Here is a 25,449-nt window from a genome sequence, read left to right on the forward strand (position 1 = left end):
GGCTGGGCAAGCACATCCTAAACTAAAACTGGATTTATAGTTGTTTCCAGCAGGTTCACACATAACAAGATGCCAATGTTATTCTGTATTAATGGGCAGAAAATAGGCTTCTACCCTTGTAGTAAATAGTCTAGTTTTATATGTGAATGCAGCCTGTTGCACTGGTATTAAGTACTAGATGGGTCAATTGAATGGACTAGTGATGGTCAATAATAGAGTAGTAGCCTATTTGTAAGTCTACTCGTATTAACGAGTAGTGAAATCTATACTAAACTCTATTGGGCTCCATTATAGAACATTTATATATAATGTCTCACATCACAAGGGGCTTAACCACGATTTATTAATAATAATCTGTATAATTCTATGGTGCTATCTTTCTCATGGATGTGTCGTTTGCACTGCAAGTACCACAAACGAACGGTTGACGTAAACAGCAGCGCTTTACGGCACTCAACACAAACATTGACGACAGTGTCATGGCGGCGCACGGACTCAGTTTTGAGAGTTCGAGCAACATCGAAGAAAGAAAGAATAGTAAACGACATGCACGGCAAGAGGCGATAGAAAAGGTATAAACTATTAGCTTTGTAGCGAACAACCCTATAATTAAAGGTAGGCTAGGTTCATTGGCGTCAGTTTAAATCATAACGTTAGCTGTTTAGTCTGAATGAAAGCTAACAAGCTAAGCAGGCTAGCAGCTGGTTAACGAATGAGCTCAGCGGAATTTGTCCTTAACCGTGATATAAATTGGTATATTTGAGTCTTTTCCATCTCTCGGTAAGCTATCAGAACCTTTGTGTCTTCACATTAACCTGTCTTCTTGTGTCTGGACAGGCGGATACTGGTAAATTGCAGGCAGGAAATTACAAGACAAACACTGCTGGGGCTGATAGGAGACCTGCGGCTGTGTTTTGTAGAGGTTTTATGTCCTGTTGGCAGCGTAAAGATTAGGACCGTCTCGTTGCTGTAATCACATATGTACACAGGTGTTTGTTGTGCGTCATCTTTTTGCTGTGCAGCTGTGTTTGCATAATACACAGAGCAGATTATGCTGGCAAATGATGCTTTCTGTAGATGAACACTATAGGTTTTAATGACATTATCTGCACAGTGAAGCTGGGTCAAATTTATTTTGCTGTATTTGAAGAGGAATTGGCTCATAATGACATCAGTGTCACTGCCATTGCAGCCAGAAGATATATTTGTGCAGCTTAAAAGTCATTAGATGCTTAAATATTTGCAAATCATAACCCTTAACAGCAGTATCATGGCAATGCAAAGGCTGTGTAGTTCCTTTAGTAATGAGGAAAATGTCACTGTTTTTGGACTTTATTCATCAATAATTTCAGCCCAAAGAATCGGCTTAGATGAACATGTCTGAAAATACAGATGTTAGTGTACTCTTACTTTGATCTGTTGTACTTATTTTCCTTTTGAATAATCCCTCATGTTTCCATTGTGTCATTCAGGCCAAGCAGCAGTATGAGAAGGACGAGAGGAGGAAGGAGCTGAAGAGGCAGAGAGGGGAGGATACTTGGATGCTCCCTGAGATCAACCAGAGACTGCAGGAGATAGAGGAAGTAAGATACAAAGTGTTTGCACTGCTTAATCACTGTATTGCTGTAGATTGTTATTGCATGCCAAGTCACAACTGTGCCGTACCTTAAAACAATAGTGACTATGTTGCCGGTCTGCGACATTATACAGTAGCTCTACATCATGACAACATTGTGTAATTGTATCAAACATTTATGTTCGCTTTCACTGCCGTTATGATTTACATTGAAGTAGTTATTCAGAGGAGAAACGGGAAGATATTGATGGTGATGTCAACAGCTATGATGTCTTCTGATGTAGACAATCATACTTCTGTAAAATAACAATAATGGGACTGATGGAAAAAAAAAAACAACATAATTCATGGAATCTACAGGAGGGCTCTGTAAAGAGCAAGAAGAAAAAAGAGAAGAAATCCAAAAAGAAAAAGGAGAAAAAGAAGAAGGCCAAGAAGGAGAAAAAGACAGCAGAAGATGGCTCTAATGACAGCTCAGAGGTAAGTTTCAAGACTTTGATAAAACAAAATCTTTATTATACAGGGATGGCGTTTTCTTTTTTTTTTTTTTTTTTTATTCAGCTTTGGGCCTCTTCTTCTATTGTAATTGTCTATTATTTTATTCATTCATTTTCCATCCTTTTAGTTCTGATATGATAATGTCTTGTACTCCTTCACCATCATTTCCCCCTCTCTCCCTCTCTCTCTGTGTCAGGGCTCAGGGGATGAGTGGGTTGAGGCTCACAGTCAGACACAAGCTACTAAAGCGTGGCAGGTTCCTGATGCGTCCAAGCCTTCAGAGAGCAACCGCAGCCCAGCACAGAATATCGAGGTAACTTCCTTACCCAGTCTCACATATACTGAATGTTTTATTTTCATTAAAGATGTTTCTCTTAATACAACAAATAGTAAATTCAAGACAATAGTAAAGTCCCTTTTCCACAGTGGAGATTAATAACGAATCTAAATAGAGCATAGAGTGTCTTGAGGTAGTACTGTATCTAGAGTTATTCAATTCAATTCAGTTTTATTTATAGTATCAAATCATAACAAGAGTTATGAAGAAGTTTTGAACGTACAGACACACATTATTTGCTTCATCTGCTTTAGTTCCAAACTTACTCACTCACGGCACTATCCACTCAATCTGTATATCTTTCTTTTTCTTTGTGTAACCACCCACACTGCCTGCGTCTGCCCGTAGAGAGACGAATGGATGACCTTTGACTTTCTGGCAATGAGAACCACGTCCACATCAGAGAAGAGGGCCGAGAAAGAACGACTGAAAGAGGAAGAGAGGGCAAAGGCCGAGGCCGTTGAACAGGTGTGTGTGTGTGTGTGTGTGTGTGTGTGTGTGTGTGTGTGTGTGTGTGTGTGTGTGTGTGTGTGTGTGTGTGTGTGTGTGTGTGTGTGTGTGTGTGTGTGTGTGTGTGTGTGTGTTTTGTTTCACTGTCGGGAGGGTATGGACATCCATATGGTTCCTCTAATGCATAAGGTGTCCTCCATTGGCAGATTCACATGTATCTGTTATTTGAATCCTAACACAAAGTGACCTGAATGTCTGCGGGAGAGGGAGATGCATAAAGTGGAGTGCACACTATATGAAAACACTGTTGCAGTCAGTGTCCTCATTTGACCAACTGTGTGGTTACCAAGGCAACAGAGGGTGTCCCCTCTCAGACAGCTGTGTGTGTGTGTGTGTACTTATTGTTGTCTGCATGGTGTTTTTGTGCCCCTGTAGTGCTATTGGCAGTATACAGCAATGATTGAAGTGTCTGTGTGTTTGTGGATCCCTCAGGCTGGCTTGCACAAATTGGAGCTAAACCCGTACTGGAAAGATGGAGGAACTGGTCTGCCCCCACAGAAGATGGCTGGCCCTGCAGCAAAGAAAGGTAATAACATAGATCAGTTGACTCTATTAAGGCATTAAATAGCAGAACATTTTCCAGCTATGTAAAATATACTATAAACATCTTTTGGTCTCAGCACCTCAGAATATTTGTTTCTTTCCAGATTTTAGTTATTGTTAATACTAGAGAACTTTTCCCGCTTCAGTCCCCCTACAGGTTTGAAGCGGAATTGTCCATTACATTACATTGTCCAGTTCATTCGAACTACAGATCCGCTACCCGATCTGGCAAACTTGCGTAATGTAATGTAATGGACTATTCTGCTTCCAACCTGTAGGGGGACCGAAGCGGGAAAAGTTCTCATAGTGTTGCTTTAAGCACAGAAATCCATTGAAGAGGAGGAAGAGCTATGATAAACCGTGCCTCAGTAGATCAGAATTGCCTCACTATTCCCCTCTAGTGAAGGAAAAAATAATATAAAAAACCAGGGTGCAATTCAAATGCGTCCTCCCGTTCCCTACAATTACACACTGCTCATACACTCCCATGTTTGCTTTTAGCACTATAGCACTATCGCATTCTTCCGCCTACCAGTTTTTCTCGTCATCCCTCATCACAATAAACAATTCTCTAAATTCGCCAACTGCCCAGGACTTTGTGTAACAATTAACTGTTTCCTGTAACCAGTGCTGGAGTACTCGAGTCCTGGACTCGGACTCAAGACTCTATTCTCTGGACTCGTGACTTGGACTGATGACTTGTACTTGACCCGAGGATATATAAATATCGGACTTGAGCATTCAGACGTTGGATGAAGTTTCTGACTAAATAGGTTATAAAAATTTGATATAAGATGTTACACTTTTCCTGTTTCGGGCTCCAAGACCAGATAGGAAGCAGCTGGGGAGATGTTCCATCCAGGGCTGATGTTCTTTTGGGGGTAACACCCTTCACCGACAGTATTAACAAAAGATGAAGCCACCATGTCTTGAGAAGCTTCTTGTTTATTGTTAACAGTTAACTCACTTTACATCATCTTTGGGATCTCTTTTTTTTTTTTTTCTCGCTTTTTCCTCCCAGCCACACGCTTCTCAGTCAGACACCGCTACCGCTCGCTCTACTTGCTTGACAACACACTCACTGCTGTCACTCACTTAACGCTGCTTTCTCGCTCTTACTTTCACTACTCGTAACAAAGGATTTGATATTGATATATCATATATATATATATATATATATATATATATATATATATATATATATATATATATGATTCGCGGGCTCCCTACTACATGTTCACATTTGGAAAATGCAGAGAGATTTGTGCCCCGGATCGTGACGTTCGCCCACACGGATTTTACATCCAATGCTGGAAAGGGCATCGCTCAATGTTGTTTAGAAAAAAGTCAGTAAATAAACTCCCTTTACAATCGTGACAGTGGTGTCATTTTTGTTTAATGTGGACTCTCTTTTATTAGTATGTCAGCTCTTTAAAGGAGAATTCCGGCCAATTTTTCCGTTAATCTTGATCGCTATAGATATGCGAGTACTTTTGATAGAAAAAAAACCCGACCTGGATCGGTCCTAGCAAACTGGAGTAGCTGCAGCTACCTCTATGAGCTTCCACTGAGCTAAAACGGCAGTTGTCGGGGCAAGTTTTAGAGTGCCTTTGTGCCTCTTAGCAGACACAAAATGCAATTAAAATGTCTGTACAACATGAACAGGGCCCTAACGTGACAACAAGATGCGTTTTAAACTCAGACATTGTTTAAATTCACCTACCCTGTCTTGATCCTGCCAGTGGGTAGCTTGGCCTGTTAGCTGCTAGCTGCCGTTTGTGATGAGTGTGTTCAGCCAGGCTTTTGTGAAAATCATCACGCAGCAGTTCCGTGTGTATTTGTAGCTCATCCATTTTGCGTGTGATCGATCTGGTGTTGGTGAGTAGGAGACTTGTCAGTGTCGATCTGGGTGGTAGTTCCCTTAGCCGGGCAAGCAGCCTTTGTCCTCGCCGCCCGCAGCGGACAAAAATCCCAGAGAGCCCGCTGGTCTGGTGGATGTCCTCCAGAGAACAGATCATGCCTTTGCGGCGAAAAATTTTAGTTTATTTCCCCCTCAAAAATAGGTAATTGAGCACTGTAGTGGTTATGACCATATAAGTGACTATGTAACTACATGGAAACGGTTGCTACGACTGATCCAGGTCGGGTTTTTTTCTATCGAAAATTTTATTTCTATCGCATATCTATAGCGATCAAGATTAACGTAAAAATTGGCCGGAATTCTCCTTTTAAAGGTGGCAGAGTGGAGAGATGTAGGCAGTCTTGGAATTCAACACAGACTCAACCTTGATGACTCGACTTCTGGGGACTTGAGACTCAACTCGGACTCGACAGTTGGTGACTCGACTACAGCACTGCCTGTAACAAACTCCAGCACAAAGCACAGTCGCTCATCTATTTTCGTCTCTCTTTTTTCGTGAAATGAAGCTGCCTTCAAGTGCAGTCGAGATCATGAAAATGATCTGACGGAAAACAATAATTGTGAAATATAAAGTCTACTTGTGCTACATTGGGGGTTAAAAGAACACAACAGGACGTTACACAAATGGGCCATTTAAGTGACACTTCTGCTGCTGCACAGCCCTGCAGCGATTCGCCGGATCACTTGCTTACACCAAGCAACATTAACTCACGTTCTTTCCCAATTCCTTAATTACCATTTTTTGCAACACACCAGTCCGGATATTTGATTTAAATTTTCAGATGACGTCAGGAACTGGTAGTACTGTATTTTATTTCCTTCAAATAAGAAGATTTCAAGTGGCTTAATCGGTGACTCTTTTTTTTCTTTTTCTTCATATGCCTCTTTTGACAAATGACAATATGGAATATATGACTTACTCCCTGGAGGCTCAGAATTAGTTAAATTGGCACAAACATGTTATGTTTTTGTATGTGCGTCTTTGTAAAGGTAACTCTGTAACTGTTATTCTCACCTTGTTCCCAGGAGGCCCAGTCGTGAATGATGCAGGTCTGGGCTGGCTGAGGAAGAGCTACCAAAGAATGCAGGAGCAGGCAGAAAGGCAGCAGCGCAGCCTCAATGATGTGGTGGCCGAGAGATACGGAGTGAGAGCTGAAGGCACACTGGCAGCACCCACATACTAGCGTGCACAGTTTAGCAGGCACATACAGTTACACGAAAAAGCCAACAAATAGATGACGTCGCGTAATATTCAGTTTATTGTAAATTGAGTTTTGGACATAAAAATATTGATTGATAGTTACTCTGGCTTATATGTAACTTAATGCACTCAGAAACTAAGTACACACACACACACACACACACACACACACACACACACACACATACACATACACATACACACACAAGCAAAGCAGAGACGAGACATCTTATATATTGTCTTTTTACCTTATAATTTACAATATATTTTTGTAAACTTAGCACAAAAAGTAAGGACATTTGTGTTTGGCAGATTATTTCTCTGTGGTAACAATGCTTTTTGGCAATAAATCTTATACTGTTGGAAAGCATGTTTAGTTCCCTTTCAAATGATGCCCCATTTGTAAGGAACATGCATTTGTGGGATGAGATCTGCCATTGACTTGTTTGGTGTTTGGTGGATTGGATGATTGAAGTTTGAAGAAACAAGACATATTGGCAATTGAACAATTGATTCATTTCACAAACAGGAGCCTCAGTAGCGTGTGGAAGAACCATACACAGCCACAACAGCCTGGCACCTCCTCCTCATGCTGGTCACAAGCCTGGTCACACACTGCTGTGGGATGGCATCCCATTCTTCAACCAGCATTTGTCGCAAGTCAGCCAACGTGGTTGTGTTGGTCACTCTGCACGAACAGCACGCCCAAGCTGATCCCACAAGTGTTCAACGGGGCTGCGATCAGGACTGCTGGTTGAAGAACTGGACCCCGTTGAACACTTGTTGGATCAGCTTGGGGGTGCTGTTCTTGCCAGAGTGACCAACACAACCACGTTGGCTGACTTGCGACAAATGCTGGTTGAAGAATGGGATGCCGTCCCACAGCAGTGTGTGACCAGGCTGGTGACCAGCATGAGGAGGAGGTGCCAGGCTGTTGTGGCTGTGTATGATTCTTCCACACGCTACTGAGGCTCCTGTTTGTGAAATGAATAAATTGTTAAATTGCCAATATGTCTTGTTTCTTCAAACTTCAATCATCCAATCCACCAAACACCAAATGAGTCAATTGCAGAATAAGCTGTTTGGCATTGGCAGAGAAGATTTGGCAAATTATTCATGGGCGCAACCCACATACTCAGCGCTGCTGCTCATCCCACAAATGCACGTTCTTACAAATGGGGCACCATTTGAAGGATTCCTTTTAAACTACATTGCAAGCATCTTTAGAGTAGACTATACCAGAGGGCAAGTGACAAAACCCTCTTAATATGTCATAGTAACCTGCTGGAAATTATGAAACAAATTAAATCTACAGGATGCTGCTATCAGTTAGATATATCTGTTGTTTAGCCTCTGGACATTTTCCAAATGACCTTAATGTGTTAAGATCTGAACTGCAAAACCCAAGAAAGCGTTTCAGGTATTTTAATGTCTTGTATTTGTCCTTTTACAGTCAATGGAAGAATTTCAGCAAAGACTTGCAGATGCTGAGAAAGCTGTGTATGGACAGAGCAGAGGAGGGGAAGGAGACAGAACAGCGAGAGGCGGGTGGAGGAGAGGAGAGGACGAGGCCAGAGAGCGATGGAGGAGAAAAGATGGAGATGGGGTAGAGAGAGATCGATGGAGAAGAAATGAGAGGGAAAGAGATTCATCACCCACAGACAGAGAGCGATACCATGCTGGGAGAGGAGAGGATAGAGAAAGGGGAGGATATCGAGGCAGAGAGGAAGACAGAGGTCGAGACGGAGACAGGTTTAGAGAGAAGGAGAGAGAGAGGGACGGAGATAGGTTTAGAGAGAAGGAGAGAGAGAGGGACAGAGATGGTGATAGAGACAGAGAGAAAGATAGAGGACGAGACAGAGAGAGGGCTCAAGGAGGTGACAGAGAAAGAGATAATGAAAGAGACGGAGATGGGGACAGAGACCGAGATAGGGATAGTGAGAGAATAAGAGAAAGTGCTGCAACATCATCTGGGCAAAACTGGAGTCAACGTTCTCCTTCTCTTGGGTCACTTAAAAGTCGCTTCCTCAAACCCTCAGAGGATGACAGTGGTGAAGGTGGGTTGACGTCAAGGCCTTTTGTAGTAGATGTGTCAAGTTTTGCACACGTGGGTTCAACCTTATGCTCTTTTTCTTTTAACTTTTGAAAAGGGAATAATCAATTTCAATTTCTGTAGCAACTCAGGAAAAAAAAAAAACTCAACTTAAACTAACATGCCAAGAGCCTATGAAGCCTAAACATGCTTTGTTATTTCTTTCCTGTGCACCTCCAGAGCGCCGTCCTCCTCCAGCACGGCCATCCACAGGATTCCTGAAACCAAGCTCTGACGATGAAGACTCTGGTCCAAGTAATACCAGCATGTCATCCTGGAAGAAGAGCAGCAATCCTGCCCGTGAATCTGCCGGCTTTGAAAAACCACAACAGGAGAAAGATCCTGGGAAAACTGTGACTGCTATTCAAGATGTTCTGCGTGGCGATAAAGCCGCTGCGACGACATCAAGGTTTGAAGCTCTTTGTTTTGTTGCCTTGAAAACATATTTTGCTAAATGATGTCGAAATGTATTAATTGACTATTCCAGTTGTATGTGTGTTTGGTCGGACATTATGAATCCTCTTAATGGAATGGGAATACATTCTTTACTATTATGTAAGTACCAATAAGGAAAATGTAATCATCACTAGGGTTGGGCACCGAAACGCGGTGCCAATAGGGCACCGGTTCCAACGTAAACAGTAGTAACAAGACCGAATAAGAACGAAAATTTTGGTTCCTCATTTCGGTGCCTTTTTTTTTTTTCCAGATGCATCGCTGCACGGGACGCTATGTTACCGTTAGCTAGTAGCTGGATTAAACACAATGGTTCAAATGCTGACAGCTTACATTAAGCGGTGTAAAGTGTGACTGTATTTCCCTGTAGCGGATTCCAACACCGGGACGTAACCGTACGCAACTGCCGTTGTCAACAACACAGACGGTGCGTTTACTTGAAACTCGCCAGCCTTGTGGTGCATTTTAAGTTATTGTAAAATACCCTTTTCCCATCTGGTGCTTGTTTCTGTCGTTTACCAACAATTTACTGGTGAAATAAGTCATTGTTATAAGTTATTGTTATTACATTATTAATCAATCATTTAATTTTGACCATATGGCCTTAGCAATAAAGAAGCCGTTTTTTAATGTCGCCAACTGTCGTTTTGTGCTCCTTTTTTATAATTTATATTATATACATTATAAATATATTATATATATTTCGGTTCAGGCACTGTTTAGGCAGCGGCACCGTTTTAAAAGTATCGATTTAGCAGCGGTATCGGAAAAAACCCAATCATCGCATTTCCTTTTGGCAGCTTGTGTAGATGTTGGGTTATAAGTTTGATTAGTAATGAGGTCACGAACAAGCGCACACACACACACACACACACACACACACACACACACACACACACACACACACACACACACACACACACACACACAGACAAGACAAAACTACTATTGGAACTTCAAGACAAAAGTGACATAAGTGCATAAAAGCATCCGTCAGTGTTCAGTCATGTGCATTCACATACCTACCTCACCAGAGACTTTCTCACAGTAATCCCTTCTATAAAACCTGGCTGCGTCTTCACATATGTACTTATTAAGTTTCAAGGGGCCTGCAAAAACTGTTAAAAGTCCTTATCTGCTTTTGAACATTAGTCTTGACATTCCCAGAAAAACTCCCTAGGCCTCTGAACTCTGTAGCTCGTTAACAGTACTCTTAACATGATCCGTTGTCTTTAGTCTACACAGTTTCTATTGCTTTCACAAATGACTCCTGCAGAATCATTTTCTCAGTGTTGTTGTCTCTGTTTATTATTTGTTCTTTATATCAACCACCAGTCAATGGATCAGTCAGTATAGAGTATTAGCAGTTATCAGCTCCCCCCACACAGCATTTACCGTACTAAATACTCAAAGTACTGTGACATTACATTAAGTACATTACATGAATATTCTGTCTCACTTAAAGGGACACTGAACAACAATTAGTGGCACAGAAGCTCTTGTAAACTGTGTCAAATAATTGCAACGTATATGTTTTCCTGCTTTCATTGCAGTCCAACATATAGCACCGTTGTAGGCCAGATGTCGGAGCTTCACTGCTTTGTAAAGCCACCTCACTGTGTTTTGCCCCATTAGGCTAAGTTGTTTGGGTAAACCAGCACCCAGAACCCCTGCAGCATGAAATGAGTCTGCAGTGTGGCAGCAGAATGAAATGAGGCTATGAGAAGTGTAATAGCCTAGAATGATGCTTCCCAGGCTGCAGTTCAGATCCTTCTAGGCAAGGCTGTAATGATCTCTGAGGGGGGGCACGACGACTCAAATGAATCATAACAGATAAACAGTATGAGAGCTCACAAGAAAACAACTAAATGGTTCACAGATACGTTTCCCATTAGAGGGTTTAGACTATTATTAGGGTGGAATAATTAAGTCATTAAATCCTGTTGTATGGGGGAAATCTGTAGGAAGAGAGATGAAGTGCTGAACAAGAGGACACTGTGTTTGTGTATCACTAGTATTATGATGTGGGTGTGAAACTTCATGAACCAAATGGACAGATACGTGAAATTGAAAAGGTTTTCTTGTTAAGGTTGTACATTCGTTCTGCCATACATTGGTTGCATAATGTGGTTGAAATGAGGAAATGTTTGGTATTCTTCACTATTTAAATTTCCCTTTCTATCGCTTGGTTTTGGTCTGGCCTTCAAACTCTCCTCTTCATGTTTTACCTAGGAGTGAGAGTGACAGTGAGGAAGACGAGGGGGAAGAGGAGGAGGAGCTTCCACTGCTGTCGGAGGAGGAGATGAACAAACTTGGAGCCAAACTGGTGAAAGCAGAGATTATGGGTAACGCGGTGAGTTGGTTATCATTATGTTACCGTTTGTCACCGTATCGGGCCGAGTATGAGACAACTCTGATTGTAAAACGATCCGTCCTTTTCCAACACCTGCTTTAGGAAAAATACATTTTTTAAGATGACAATGTATTGGCCTCGTCCTGTTGGGAAAGGGTCCCTGAGATACTATTAGTCCAAAGATAAAGTAGTCTGAAGCCTTTCTCTCATAAATTACTTCCATGAAAGCAGAACATAAATCCCACATTTGTGTAGCTTGTTTGTCAGTCATATACTCACACACTCTCCTGTCATATTTTTGCTGTGTTCAGAGTAATATTCACTGACTGTTATCATTTTTCGGTTTGCATTTTTGAGTTCCTCAGTGGGAGACTCCACCGGGTTGTTTTCACTCATCAAGAATTTATTTCCACCTTACGCAAGCCATCATAATCTCCTGTAGGTTAAAGGTGCTCTAAGCGATGTCACGCATTTTTTAGGCTACAACATTTTTTGTCACATAGAGCGAACATCTCCTCACTATCCGCTAGCTGCCTGTCCCCTGAACACACTGTAAAAAAACACGGTCTCTGTAGACAGCCCAGGCTCCACAAACGGCAACAAAAACAAACTGCGCCAACCTGCACCACCAAACATAACAAACAGTGTTCCAGCCAGTAACCGACACAAAGGATTTGGGGGCGGGGGTTGGGGGGTTAGTGCGCATGCACATGAAGGGGGGTGTGGGGAGTGGAGGAGAGAGAAGCGTGAAGAGTGAAGTTAGCTAGAGGAGAGCTGTCCTAGACAACAACAACGAGCCTAGCCTCCGTTTTGTTTGACAATACTTCAAACGTCAACAAGAAGTGACGCCACCCAACATCGCTTAGAACACCCTTAAACTGGACTAAATAAATACTTTTAGGAATGACTAACTCAAAAAGACAAACTATAAACTTAAATGAGAAAACCTTGCTTGCTCAGCAACATTAAGGCAACCCATAATCCAACATTGTCTTGATTAAATGTTATGTACTGTATGGACCGGTACTTTCTATTCTTTAAATATAACACGACCACAAGTTTTTCATGAATATTATCCCAAAAACAATATTGTCCTTTTTTCTATATTTTTACACTTTATTTACTCATCACGTTTTGGCATTTAAAGATACTAATCACATAGAATTTACAGTGCATTTATATACTGTAACTCCAACATAAAAACAAAAATGAATATACTTATTTGTCAGTTGAAAAACTGTTGATTGAGCTTTTACTCATTGTGATGTGTATATATATACATTATGATTTACTTTTTCTCAGCACATTTGCTTTGACTCTTTGTGTAGATTTACAGCCCATCAGGGATCCATTTATTTATAGCGCTCATTGATCTGTGCACTCAACTCCCCCTTTGCCTGTCTTCACGTGTCAATGCTAAGTGTGCTATTGGGATCTCTTATGGAGAGCTGTCTGTTACCACGCACACACACGCTCGCACACCCTTTTAAACCCCTTTACTAAGTGTTATCAACCAACCTGACATCCAGCATCTCCCTACACGATAAAGCAATCAAACCGATATTCCCAAACGTGTGTGCGTGCGTGTGTGTGTGTGTGCATGTTTTAAATTCCTGTAACAGTTGTGCACTTGCATTTTATGTCTTGTACATAAAGGTATATATCTCTCATGGCAGTATGGCTTAAGAGGTTCTGGTTGCTTAGGACAAATGTTTTTTTTCTCTCAGTCCTCTGTAGTTTCAGTGTTCAGCCTCGAAACCGTTTATCTGGCGATTGTCACACACACACTTGCATTCAGAAAACGTCCGCTATATATTAAAATGTGGCCTTTAAAACATTTACAGATGGCAATTTCTATTTACATATCTGCCAACATATACACCCATATGATATGTATATGATAATTCAGCAGCTGTTAATATAAGGCTTCCAATGTATTTGTCAGGCTGTACTTTTATAGGCTTTATGTACGTGTTGAAATTAGAAAAATAAATTACTTCATTCTTATATTTCCTTTAACACATTGCGTGTTACCGAAAAACCTGTATACAGCAATATTGACTTATTTTGTGTTTCAAATATGTATGTGTTTGTTTTCTTCAGGCCATGGTTGAGAAGCTGAAATCCCAGCTAGACGCAGCACACAAGGCCAAAGAGAGCCACATCGCCCGAAAGAAGCTACAAGAAACAGCCAAGTTAAAGCAGGTCTGTAAATGCGATACGTACATCTTAGGGCGTTTTCACACCTGTAGTTTGTTTGCTTTGGTCCGAATCAGTTGATGAGTTTGTAAACTTGGAGCGATTTGCCCTCGGTTTGGTTTGGTTTGGTTTCACACCTGGAAAAATCCAAGCGTACCAAAATGCGCCATTACAAATCACGCAAGAACGTCCGCTCCTCTTATTGGTCGGATGTGTCTGGGGGCGGGATCAAGAAAGTAAATACAGGAAGAAGGTCCTGTGTTCTGGACTTGTGCATATTTCTTGCATCTCCATGGTCAAACCAGCTCATTTCATTAAAATAATCAGACATTGTTTTTTTGCAAGAGACGTTACTACGTCTGCTCTGGTCACTTCGCTCTGCTCTGCCGCCGTCTGTCTCCAATTTTAGCGGCAGCTGGTTTGACCACGGAGATGTGAGTGACGGACGGCAAGCTTGACCGCAGTCTATTTCTGTGAGAGAAACACCGCAAGCTGCTACAGTTTGCTGCTCTGCCACATCGCAGATTGCTAAACACACCTGTCTACAGGAGACATTAGCTCAGCTCAGACTTGCGGAGTATATATAGTTCCTGAATGTGTGTATGTGTATATATACATACAGATATATATATATATATATAGGTGTGTGTGTATATATAGATATATATATATATATATAGATATAAACATGCACACATAGGAATAAATAGAAACAGAGAGTCACACACAGTCCTTAACCTTTCGCCGTCAGATGTATCTGCTTCTTTTTCCTCTCCTATAGTCTAAATGCTAATCTAAACACTCAGGGCTATATCTTTTCTAAACTTCACACACCCACACACACAGCAGGTTGCGGCAGAATCCATCTCTCTCACTGTGCAGGGAAGACAAGTGCCCCCCCCCCCACACACACACACACACACACACACACACACACACACACACACACACACATCGTCTTCAGATGAAACTAAACTTTGTGCTGTTCTGTCTAACTGCTTTTAAAAGGAATTTGTTTGTTTTGAAATCTCTTTGCTGCTCAGCTCTTATGTCTTGCTGCCAGTATGGAATCGGCTCCTGCTTGGCATTTTAGCAGACCCTAATGGGAAACAAATGTCTTTCAGCATGCACGACACTCTCCTACCAGGGGTCATTCAGAGTGTGCCCCCCGTGTTTATGTGTGTGAGAGAACGAGAAAAAGACAGATTGAGAGGGAAACAGTAGAGATTAGATACATTTAGTGAATACAGGCAATTAACAGAGAGCAATGGAAGTGCTCTGACACCTCCGCGCTGCTTTATCTCCTCTCTTTGGCATACACACTCTTTCTGTATATGCAGAAATAAATAGAGGCCTATTTCCGACATGAGCAGACTCCAGACAACTTTATAAACACATGGAAAGCAGGCTGTGATTATTTATATAACCTGTATATTATCATTTGGAAGTTACGCCAGATTCATCCCCACTAAGGCTGTCCTGTCCAAATTAGAAGACTAGGGTAAAATCCTTAGCAATGTTTAAAAAGTCATAATTCTTCCATTTTAGTGCACTCATCAGCTGAGAGAGCACAATCGGTCTTGTTATAGAAGACTTTTGGTTTGTCTTCACTATTTAGTGTTTTGACTCTTGCTGCCTGTCTGGCTCATATTTTCACTGCGCGTGTCGAGCCTTGAAAGGCCTAACTGTGTCAACCGGAGAGAGGAAATTCTCTTCTATCCTTTAGTTTTTGACAGTCCAGTTTCATTTTCTTGTGACTGCCTCCCATCCTCTCTGCTACTCCCACCTTGTTCTTGTTTCTTGGCTGTCCGTCTCTACCTGTCTCAAACTTCAGTCCTTGTGCAACTCAGACTTCAGCTTCTCATAACAAGCAAACCTTTTGATCTTTGAAAAAAGGCTGACCTTTGCTGAGAGCTATATTGGCGCTGAAGCAGCAGGTTTATGAGATCATTCTACCACTGAAGGTTTTGAACAGAAGTCAGGTCTTGTAAAATGTTGTCAAAGGTTCTCTAAGACAAAACATACCAAACTGTCATGTACAAATGCTCTCTATAACACTTCAAACATGTTTGTCTTTGTTTGTTGGAATGAATGTTTACATCCTGTGAAATGATTATGACTGTGATTAAACCCAGCCCATTCAAAATTAAAGACATTTCTTTGAAATGAGCTACTTTATCTGTCCTGACAACCCCTAATTTCTCCTCTTACTCCCTGACACACATCTGCTGCTATGAATCTAACACATATCCATAATACCAAATGCGTATTGTTAAATTGCATTAAGTTGATGAGTGAGTGAGAATGAATGAGACTGGCAAGTCAGTTACATTGGTAAAGGTTACACGACAAAACACACTTCTTCAGGTTTTTTAAGGTATTGCATGTCAATTGGAATCAACATTTTCATTTTGATTCAACTTGTAGCTTTAGGCCTCTCCATGATGGGATTAAAGCTTGTGCTTACTAATACAGACATCCATGTTAAAAATGATCAGCAAATGTAGCATGTATGACCTGGAATTGGTTGCAGACATTACATCATTGAACATTAGTATTGAGGTATTATCCTTTCTTCACTTGAGTATCTGTTAAATGCCAAAAGGTGCATGCATAAAACATTTGAACGCTTTGGGAATACTGTTAGTCTTGTGCATTGTTATACAAAAGCCAAAATGACCTGGTTGTGTTTTATTTTTTTTAGGTCACAGGTCACTCTAGTGAGGACCAGGAAATCCTGCTGTTCAGAACAGACCAATCAGGTCGCGCCTGGCCAGTCAGTGCCCCCTCCGGACCCCAGGAGCCCCACGGAGGACGACGGAAGAAGAAAGCGGTAAAGAGAGAGGGATGACTGGTGGAAAGAAAGTAGAAAAACAAATGTCAGGACAGCAAGGAGGGACTACATAGGGATTAAAGATGAAAATATACTGCTGTGAAAAATAAATCTTGAACTGCATGAGAGAGCCACTACTTAGGGCAAACACAGAGATGATCCTGCACACTGTTGCACCTAGAGGTATTGAGAAAAGGTGGAGCAAATGAGAGGTTTGTGTCCTGCTATTTGTTCCGTGTCGTTAGGTATTCATCAGTGTGTGTAATGATGCAGGGACTCCACCTGCCTATGAGTAGAGACGTGAAATGTAAATAAAGCTTTCCAGTTGTCTCTCTGTTTATGGTTATTATGAATTGTTAAAGTGGCCCAATCTCCTTTACTGTCTCCCTCCCTCATGATCAGTCTCTCACTCTGTCCATTTCTGTCTGTCAGAGTTCTTCTTTCCAGGTTGGCGTCTTCTTCTACCTCTCTTCTCTCCACTGTCCTTTTGTCTCTCATGTTCTCATTCCCCCTTTCAAGGATGTGATTTTGGATGTGATTTGAATAGATTTTAAGATTGTCTTTTTTTTCTTGTTCAACTTGTCTCTCCATGTCTCTTTTTTTCACATTATTCTCTCTTTCCCTCTCTCTTCAGATTGAGACCCATGTTGACGGGGAGCGTGTGCGCTACTTCCAGGATGATGACAATGTGGGTCTGAAGGAGATGGTGAGGAGGGAGAAGATGAGCTCTGCACAGGATCAGAACGCCCTCTACTCTCGCATGGCTGCCAAGGTAAGAAAACGTTATTCATTCAATCGTATAAAAAACGATTCATAGAGCTGCTGGAGTTCAAAAACACTAGGTTACCTTTTTAAAGGTCACATGTCATGCTTATTTTCAGGTTCATATTGTATGTTCGGTTTCTACTAGAACATGTTTACATGCTTCAATGTTCAAAAAACACTATTTTTCTAATACTGTCTGTCTGAATATATATCTGTATTCACTCTCTGTCTGAAACGCTCCGTTTTAGCACCTGTCTCTTTAAGCCCCCCTTCTGAAAAAGCCCAGTCTGCTCTGATTAGTCAGCGTTTACAGGTCTTCTGCATCTGCGCTCTCGCAGTCTCTGCGCCATTGCAGCCGGGGAATGACTGTAGCGGCACTTTCTACCTATATATGTTATAGTTGTGACATCACAACCGTACGGAAGTCCTGACGGCTCGTTTAAAGTCACAGTTTCTGAATACTGGCTGTGTGCATTTCTCTGTGGATTGAGCGTTTTTTATTTATACATTAACAGTATTTATATAGCACGTCAACCGGCTTTATAATCAAAAAACAAAAATCTCACTTTTTACAATATGGGACAAGTTATTCCCCAGCTTGGCAACACACATTTGTAACCTAAGAGCTTGTGTTACACAATATTGCTACTTTAAACTGCAATTATGGAGTCAAAGACTGTGTGCACATAACACATAACTGAAATCAAACATAATCAAAGCAGCCGAATGCATTTGTTTGATCATTTAAAATGCAGGTTTGTTATCATTTGAACCTCAAAGCACACCTGGAGTTGCTCTATAGCACAGTGGAGAACCATTGCCCTGGCCCTGGTGGGTTTGCATATTGTCACTGAGTCAAGGCTGCTGTTTCTACCCTTTCGTCTCTGCTATTGGTCCCTTTTCTTCTGTGTTGTGCTTTCTCTGACCGTTGATTGGACGCTACATCAGAGTTAATCAGAGAATCGCGTGCACTCGACATAGTGGCAGCTTTCTGAACTTCTGAAGCGAAAAGAAACCTTTTATTTGGGTTGAAAATAATGAATCAATGCGGGACAGAACTGTTTGTACCTGAAGTTGGCAAAAGTTCAGCGGATCAAGTTGGCTTGCACTCTGGCTTTTGTCAGTTGTTGCAGTCACTCCTACCTAATATGGACACAAGTGTATCCACGTCACAATTTATATAAGAAATCATCATTACTCACTTGGTTTTGGAGGTATGTTGTAGTAATTTTATGAAGCCTATTTTATAAACTGTTAACTTATACATTTTTAATAAAGCATTGCTTAGATCAAGTGGCAGATGCAATAGAGGGAGATGGGTCTTGGACTTGTTGGTGTAGTAGAAAAAAAAGTTTTGATACAGAATTTGTCAGAACAAAACAGAACTCTTATTCACTGCAGTGGGTATCTATTTATTTAGAATAATGTGTGGAGTGATTGTATTCTGTCTGCAACATATTGCATGTTTTGAATTCAACCCGCTGTTTCAGAGCCACTGCTTTCTGAGGTGTGCATGATTATTAGTATTATCTCCATAAGAGGGATGGATTCTGTTCCATTTTGGTTCCGGTTCCAGGTCAGAAGAATACTTGTTAAGCTCAGGTGATAATGAATCTCTTATCAAACCCTTTATCTCTCCTCATTCCTGTTTTATTAGCAAAGAGCAATGGAGAACATGCAGGTTCTCATTTTGACATGCATCAGCGGCAGAAGATTAGATCAGTTGCGCCTGAAAACTTGATAAAAACAACGTAATGTTGCTCCCCTAATACATACTAAAGGTTTCCCCATCCTCACTGTAGTTATATAAGCTTGATGAAGGCAGACATAGAAATATGGCATGGTAAAAGTACAAATCTACTAATGTCTATATGTTTGTGTGTTTATGGGTGAGGGATCATCTAGATTAATTTGGTCATGCTCTTAGGAAGAGGGAAAGGACATACGCTTAGGATTTGTTCTGTCAGTTTGCTATGCATTTGGTTCTGTGTCGTTATGCATTCTTTTCCATCCACTACTACTCTCAGATCTACTTGTCTCTCTTTCTGCGACTCTCTCTCCTCCACTGCGTGCTTGAAATAGCATAGACGAACAAGACGTACAGCCGCAGATGGGCACTGGCAGGTTGTGGTGTGTGTGTCAGTCTATCAGCAGTTTAACAGACTGTACTTTTCCGAGACGAGCCAAGACACATTTTCCTTCTTTCCTCTTCTTGTTTACTCCTTCTCGAGTTGCTATGGCAATAAAAAACAGACATATATATATATATATATATATATATATATATATATATATATTAGGGCTGTCAAAATAACGCGTTAATTTCGATTAATTAATCTGAGAACAAATAACGCGTTAAAAAAAATAACGCAGATTAATCCATTCCATATTGACGTTTGACCCGAGCCATTCTAGCCACCATTGGACTGTAAAATGAAGGAGGGAGACGAGAATGTTCTGCCTGGATTATTAATTGGAACATTTACTTGTAAAAATCTTCTTCCTGCCAACCCTGGCTACTGAAATTTGGTGCCACTGATATGTCTGCGCTTCTCTCTGATGCTCTGAAACACAAACGCTGGTTAACACTATACTCGACAGCAGCTAACGTTAGCCTACCGCTAGCTAGTAGCTGGGTTAAACACGGTTACAATGCTGACAGCTAACGCTAAACGGTGTAAAGTTTGACTGTGTTTTACTGTAGAGGATTCAACACCGGTATGTAACAATCTGTAGCTGCCGTCGGAGAAACAACACAGACGGTGCGTTCATTAAAACTGGTAAACTACAGCCTCGTGGTGCATTTGAAGTTATTGTAAATGTCCTTTTCCCATCTGATGGTTCAACAGCAATTTACTACTGAAATTAGTTATTGTTATACATTATTATTAAATCATTTCATTTTGACCATATGGCCTTAGCAATAAACAAGCCGTTCTTTAATGCCACCAACTACTGTTTAGTACCCTTTTTATTTCCTTTTCTTTTTTTACTTTCTTAAAAAGTATCCGTTCAGGCACCGTTATGTTATTGTGTATGCGATTAATTAATCACAGAGTGTGTAATTAATTAGATAAAAAATTTTAATCGATTGACAGCCCTATTAAAAATACATCTACAGTTACCATGGCAGGGCTTCTATAAATACCAGTTTTGTCCATTGGTCAGAGACAAAGTCTGTTAGCAGACTAGCGTTGTCTGGAGATTTAATGTGTGTTTTTTAATAAAACATGAGCAGTGTGCCAGACATGTGTCCATCCCTTCCACACTCCTGCTACATGCTGAATTCACAATCTATAATTTAAATTGTACCAAGAATGTGTTTTATCATTAGCGAAGACAAAATCACCAGCAGTGAACCTGAAGGCAGATTTATTTCTACCAACTGATTCATGCACACACACTTCAGCCATGCTTGCCTCTTGCTCTCTCACATGCACACAGATTCCAACCTGTTGCCCGGTCGCCATGGTGACAAGACTCAGACATAGAAACACCAGAGTCAATACTCGCAATCCTGCCTCACACTGTTAACACACACCAGAGACCAACTTACATACAGGGCAGTTCAGGCAGGCACGCACACGCACACGCACACACACACACACACACACACACACACACACACACACACACACACAAAATATGGCGTGGAAACGCCCCAGATGGTAATATTGCATCAGCACTTACATACACCAATTAGTAGCTACCAGCCAGTTTCTAAGAACAGTCGATATCTCTACAGTAGGATTTCCATGACTTTCTTTCCTGTTTTAAGACGTGTCAGTGCAGAAAGGTTAGTTTTATGCCTGAAAGAAAAAGTGAAAAGCTACATTTATTCTTCTTATCAATAAAAAGTACCCAAAATGTATTTAAATACAACACATATATACTTTAGCGTGTCACCTCATCATTTCTTTTGAAGAAAATACACCAGATTTCGCCAAGAATGATCACACCCCTGTTAAACTCCTCTCACCATTGATCTCTTCTCCCCTGCATCTCTGTCTGTTCTCCCTCTTCTCCTCTCCCTGTCCTCCATTGTCCTCGTCGTCTCCATCACCACCACTTCTACTCCACTCGACTTTCCAGATGATGGGGAAGACAGACGGTGACAACTACACGCTGGATGACATGTTTGTGTCCAGTGCAGCGCAGCGTGAGGGCGAGGGGAGGGAGGAGGAGAGGATGAGGAGCAGAGCCATCGGGGAGAATAGGAGGCTGGCTGCCTCCATGGAGAAATGCCAGCGCTGCTTCAGCAGCCAAGAGCTCCAGAAGCACCTCATAGTGGCAATAGGGAGCAAGGTAAGGGATCCTGAATGCAGGATGTTTTGGGACATGGGAATTTGTGCTGAAATCATTAGTCGCTTAATTGATGAGTTAGTCAACAATTTTGACAATCAAAGTAATGTAAAAAAAAAAATGCAAATCATTCACTAGTTTATGCCTCTCAAATATGATCATTTGCAGATTTTCTTCTGAAATAGGGCTGCAACGATTATGTTGTCATTATCGTCTAATCTGTTGATTATTGATCGTTTGGTCTATAAAATGTCAGATAAGTTTGGAAAATGTTAATTATTTCCTAAAAGTGTTGTCTTTATCCTAACCCCAAATATATTCAGTTTACAATCATAGAAGAATTAGGAAACCCCGGAAATATTTCAACAGGTCGTCCAAAGCATGCATCCATATACAAACTCAAAGAATGAGTAAATATTTGCAAAAAACAATAAAGTTTATCAGTTTGAACATTAAATATCTGTATTCAATAGAATATACAGAAGTTTGGAAAAGATTTGCAAATCATTGTATTCTGTTTTTATTTACGTTTTACACAACGTCCCAACTTCATTGGAATTGGGGTTTGTAGGTCATTTATTCCTATCTTCTAATACGACCCATAGGAGTGTTTTTATAAATTAGTGCCCCTTGCGGTGGCAGGAAATACGACCCACAAGAGTGTTTTTTGTACTTCTGTTTAAATCACAGAACATAACTGTCAGTGTTTTAGACACATTAATGTTGTGAAACAGTCACAGTTTGGTCACTACATGGACACTACTTAGTTAGGTTTAGAAAAAGATGTTCTGATTTGTTACGTTCCTTCACTTCAGGTTACGCACGGGTGTCACAGCGTGAGGTAGTTCTGTTTGTTCCATAAAGTTAAAGATCAATTCGCTGTTAACTTTTATTTTCAAACGGGACAGGAACCCTGGTTTCCTGGGTGATTGTTTCACCCATCCACCACCCCAACCTTCCTCCTTATGCAGAGTTTGGTGCTCTTATAATTTGTCACATTACTTCCTGCTTTGCTCCCGTCATGATTGCTATGGCCACTATGGGGCGCCGCCACTATAAATGTAAATATGGGTCATAATTGCTGCTTAAACAAATTACTTTTTTGGGGGGGAGGACAGTCTCAGATATTCAAATTTCCTAAGCTGGAACCAGAGAATTTCTTTTTTTGTTTTTTGATTTAATTAATTGATTATTAAAATTGTTTGCCAATGAATGTTCTATCAGTCAACAAATAGATTAATAGACTCACAGCTCTCAATTGAAAAACATTAGGTTTTAGACTGTTGGTCAGAAAAAAAACCTATAGTTAAAATATATTCATGCATTTCTAAATTTTGAGTACTGTGTGCGTTTGCCATCTTGTGTCCAGGTGTACCTGAGCCTGCCTGCGGGAATGTCGATGACAGAGGGCCACTGTCACATCTGTCCTCTCCAGCATCACTGCTCTGCCACCGGATTGGATGAGGATGTCTGGTCAGAAATGCAGGTGCTCAAAGGCTAAAGTGACAAATTCCAACTTCTATGACTGTCGTTTTACAGCAGTGCGAGATATACTCAGAACCATTCATTTTCAATTCTTACTTCAAACAAGAATGATTAAAATTCAGTCAAGTTCATTTCTGTGCTGCTTTGCTGTCCTCAGCTGTTCCGGCGTACTTTGGTGCGAATGTTTGAGTCCCAAGAGCTGGACTGTGTGTTCATGGAAACACACATGAACCCACGCAAAAGACATCACCTGGTCCTAGAGTGTATCCCACTACCACGAGAACTGGGTGATATGGCACCCATATACTTTAAGGTAGGTGTGTGTGTGTGTGTGTGTGTGTGTGTGTGTGTGTGTGTGTGTGTGTTACTATATTCGTGGGGTCCAAAAACCGGGGAATACAATATACTTGTGGGGTCTGCACAGCCTTGTGGGGCCAGGGATGTTTGATGGTTTTAGGGTTAGAATTAGGTTATGGTTAGGTTGAGGGTAAGGGTTAAGGTTAGGCATTTAGTTGTGATGGTTAGGGTAAGGGGCCAGGGAATGCATTATGTCAATGACGGGTCCCCACAAAGATAGTGGAAAAAAATGTGTGTGTGCTCATCATTCTGTTTAAGTTCATTTTGCCAAGTTTTACACGGAAGCAGTATTGTAGGGACTTGTTGGAGTTGTGTGGTAATACAACAGTTTCTGTGTGTCTTCAGAAAGCTATCATGGAGTGCGATGAGGAATGGGCCATGAACAAGAAGGTCGTCGACCTCTCTTCGAAAGACATCCGCCATGCTGTATGCCCTCCCCTTTGTCTGTCTTTTACTCCTGTCTGTCATTTTTACAATATTTCTGATTTGTCTGGTTCTTCTACCCTCCCATCCTTGTTAATTGTTGTTTGTTTATTGCATCTTAGGTTCCTAGAGGTCTGCCCTACTTTGCTGTAGACTTTGGACTCCAGGGAGGGTTTGCTCATGTCATTGAAAATGAACAGAAGTTCCCCCATTACTTTGGCAAGGTCAGTGTGTGCATTAAGGCTGTTTTACTGTGTACTTGGTACATCAGTATGTGTTCCTCTCTTTTAAACCAGTTGGAAGTCACTGTCATTTAGTTTCAAGGTTTTCATCAAACTTTACTGTGCATATGTGACTGTGGGTCACAGTTACAAATGGGTTGATACAGATGCATTAATGACAAATGTGTCAAATGCAGTCATACATTTTGCCTACAGCTATACTTACAAATGTCATGCCAATATTGCTTCAAATGAACATTGTAATGATTTGTATTCCATATTTGATTATTCTGCCATAACAAATTAATTCCAGTTAATTTTACAGCAATATTTTGATGTAACCAAATCCCTCTTTCCATCACAGGAAGTGGTAGGAGGCATGATGGACTTGGAGCCGCGACGTTGGAGAAAGTCAATTAGAGAGAATTTTGATGACCAGAGGAAAAAAGTCCTACAGTTTGCACAGTGGTGGAAACCATATGACTGCACCAAGACTGAGGGCTAGCCGGGCACACTCACAGAAAGGTGTACACTTTGCCAACGAGGGAAGATTACATATACACACACACATACACTTTTGTACCTACCAATTCAGAATTTGATGTAAGATTCCTATTAGAAGTTATGTGAGAAAATCTTTACTCAAAATAAAAAAATACAATAAAATGACCTTGCTTCAGGTATTTATTTTTATGTAAGTAATTTATTTGATATAGCACCTTTCACAGACAAAGTGCTTCACACAAAAGACATTTGATTAAAATACAATAGAATCCAAAACAGAAAATAAACAAGCAACAACAGATGCAATTGCAATGAGGATTAAAAGAATAAAACCCAAAATTACAAACATTACACAAAAGCCAGTTGAAACAAGTATGTTTTCAGTTGCTTTCTAAAAGCGTCAACCGAGACTGCAGAACGTAAGTTAACAGGAAGGGTGTTCCACAAGGTTGGAGCTACCACTTCAAAGGAACGATCACCTTTAGTCTTTAAACGAGTGCATGGGACCACCAGTAGTCCCTGGTTAGAAGATCTGAGAGACCTGTTAGTGATGTACGGATGGAGCAGGTCAGAGATATAAACAGGCGCCTGTCCATGCAATGCTTTATATGTAAGAACTAGAACCTTAAATTGTATCCTGAACTTTATTGGAAGCCAATGTAACATGGATAACACAGGAGTGATGTGTGACATTCTGGTGGACCTGGTCAACAGCCTAGCAGCAGAATTCGGTCCTGGGATGACTTGCTAAGACAAGTGAAAATGGAGTTGCAGTAATCAAGCCGTGATGAAACAAAACCATGAATGATCATCTCAAGTTCACCTTGCAAATCCACGGTCCTAAGTTTAGCAATGTTTCTCAGTTGAAAGAAA

The 25,449-nt window shown here is 41.0% G+C and overlaps 1 protein-coding gene across 1 annotated transcript; it reads left to right on the forward strand.

Moving 5' to 3' along the window:
• Positions 1 to 449: 449 nt before the first annotated feature.
• Positions 450 to 24,735, forward strand: cwf19l2 (CWF19 like cell cycle control factor 2). Its single transcript, XM_078246341.1, has 19 exons — positions 450 to 572; positions 1,473 to 1,583; positions 1,937 to 2,056; positions 2,271 to 2,387; positions 2,760 to 2,879; positions 3,354 to 3,447; positions 6,412 to 6,530; positions 8,040 to 8,643; positions 8,859 to 9,087; positions 11,367 to 11,487; positions 13,591 to 13,692; positions 16,391 to 16,519; positions 17,154 to 17,291; positions 21,377 to 21,589; positions 22,956 to 23,072; positions 23,229 to 23,384; positions 23,774 to 23,854; positions 23,974 to 24,075; positions 24,437 to 24,735. Exons 1-19 carry the CDS (start codon positions 480 to 482, stop codon positions 24,575 to 24,577), a joined length of 2,907 nt encoding a protein of 968 aa, XP_078102467.1. The 5' UTR covers positions 450 to 479; the 3' UTR covers positions 24,578 to 24,735.
• The last annotated feature ends 714 nt before the right edge of the window (positions 24,736 to 25,449 follow it).

This window comes from Sander vitreus, chromosome 3, assembly GCF_031162955.1.
Source record: "Sander vitreus isolate 19-12246 chromosome 3, sanVit1, whole genome shotgun sequence".
Taxonomy (NCBI): domain Eukaryota; kingdom Metazoa; phylum Chordata; class Actinopteri; order Perciformes; family Percidae; genus Sander; species Sander vitreus.

What these genes read in the sequence shown, in the direction of transcription:
- cwf19l2 (XM_078246341.1), top strand. Translation starts at nt 480, where the DNA reads ATGGCGGCGCACGGACTCAGTTTTGAGAGTTCGAGCAACATCGAAGAA. An exon ending in TGGCCCTGCAGCAAAGAAAG is followed by an intron (nt 3,448 to 6,411) that starts GTAATAACATAG and finishes CCTTGTTCCCAG; the next exon opens with GAGGCCCAGTCGTGAATGAT. An exon ending in CGAAAGACATCCGCCATGCT is followed by an intron (nt 23,855 to 23,973) that starts GTATGCCCTCCC and finishes ATTGCATCTTAG; the next exon opens with GTTCCTAGAGGTCTGCCCTA.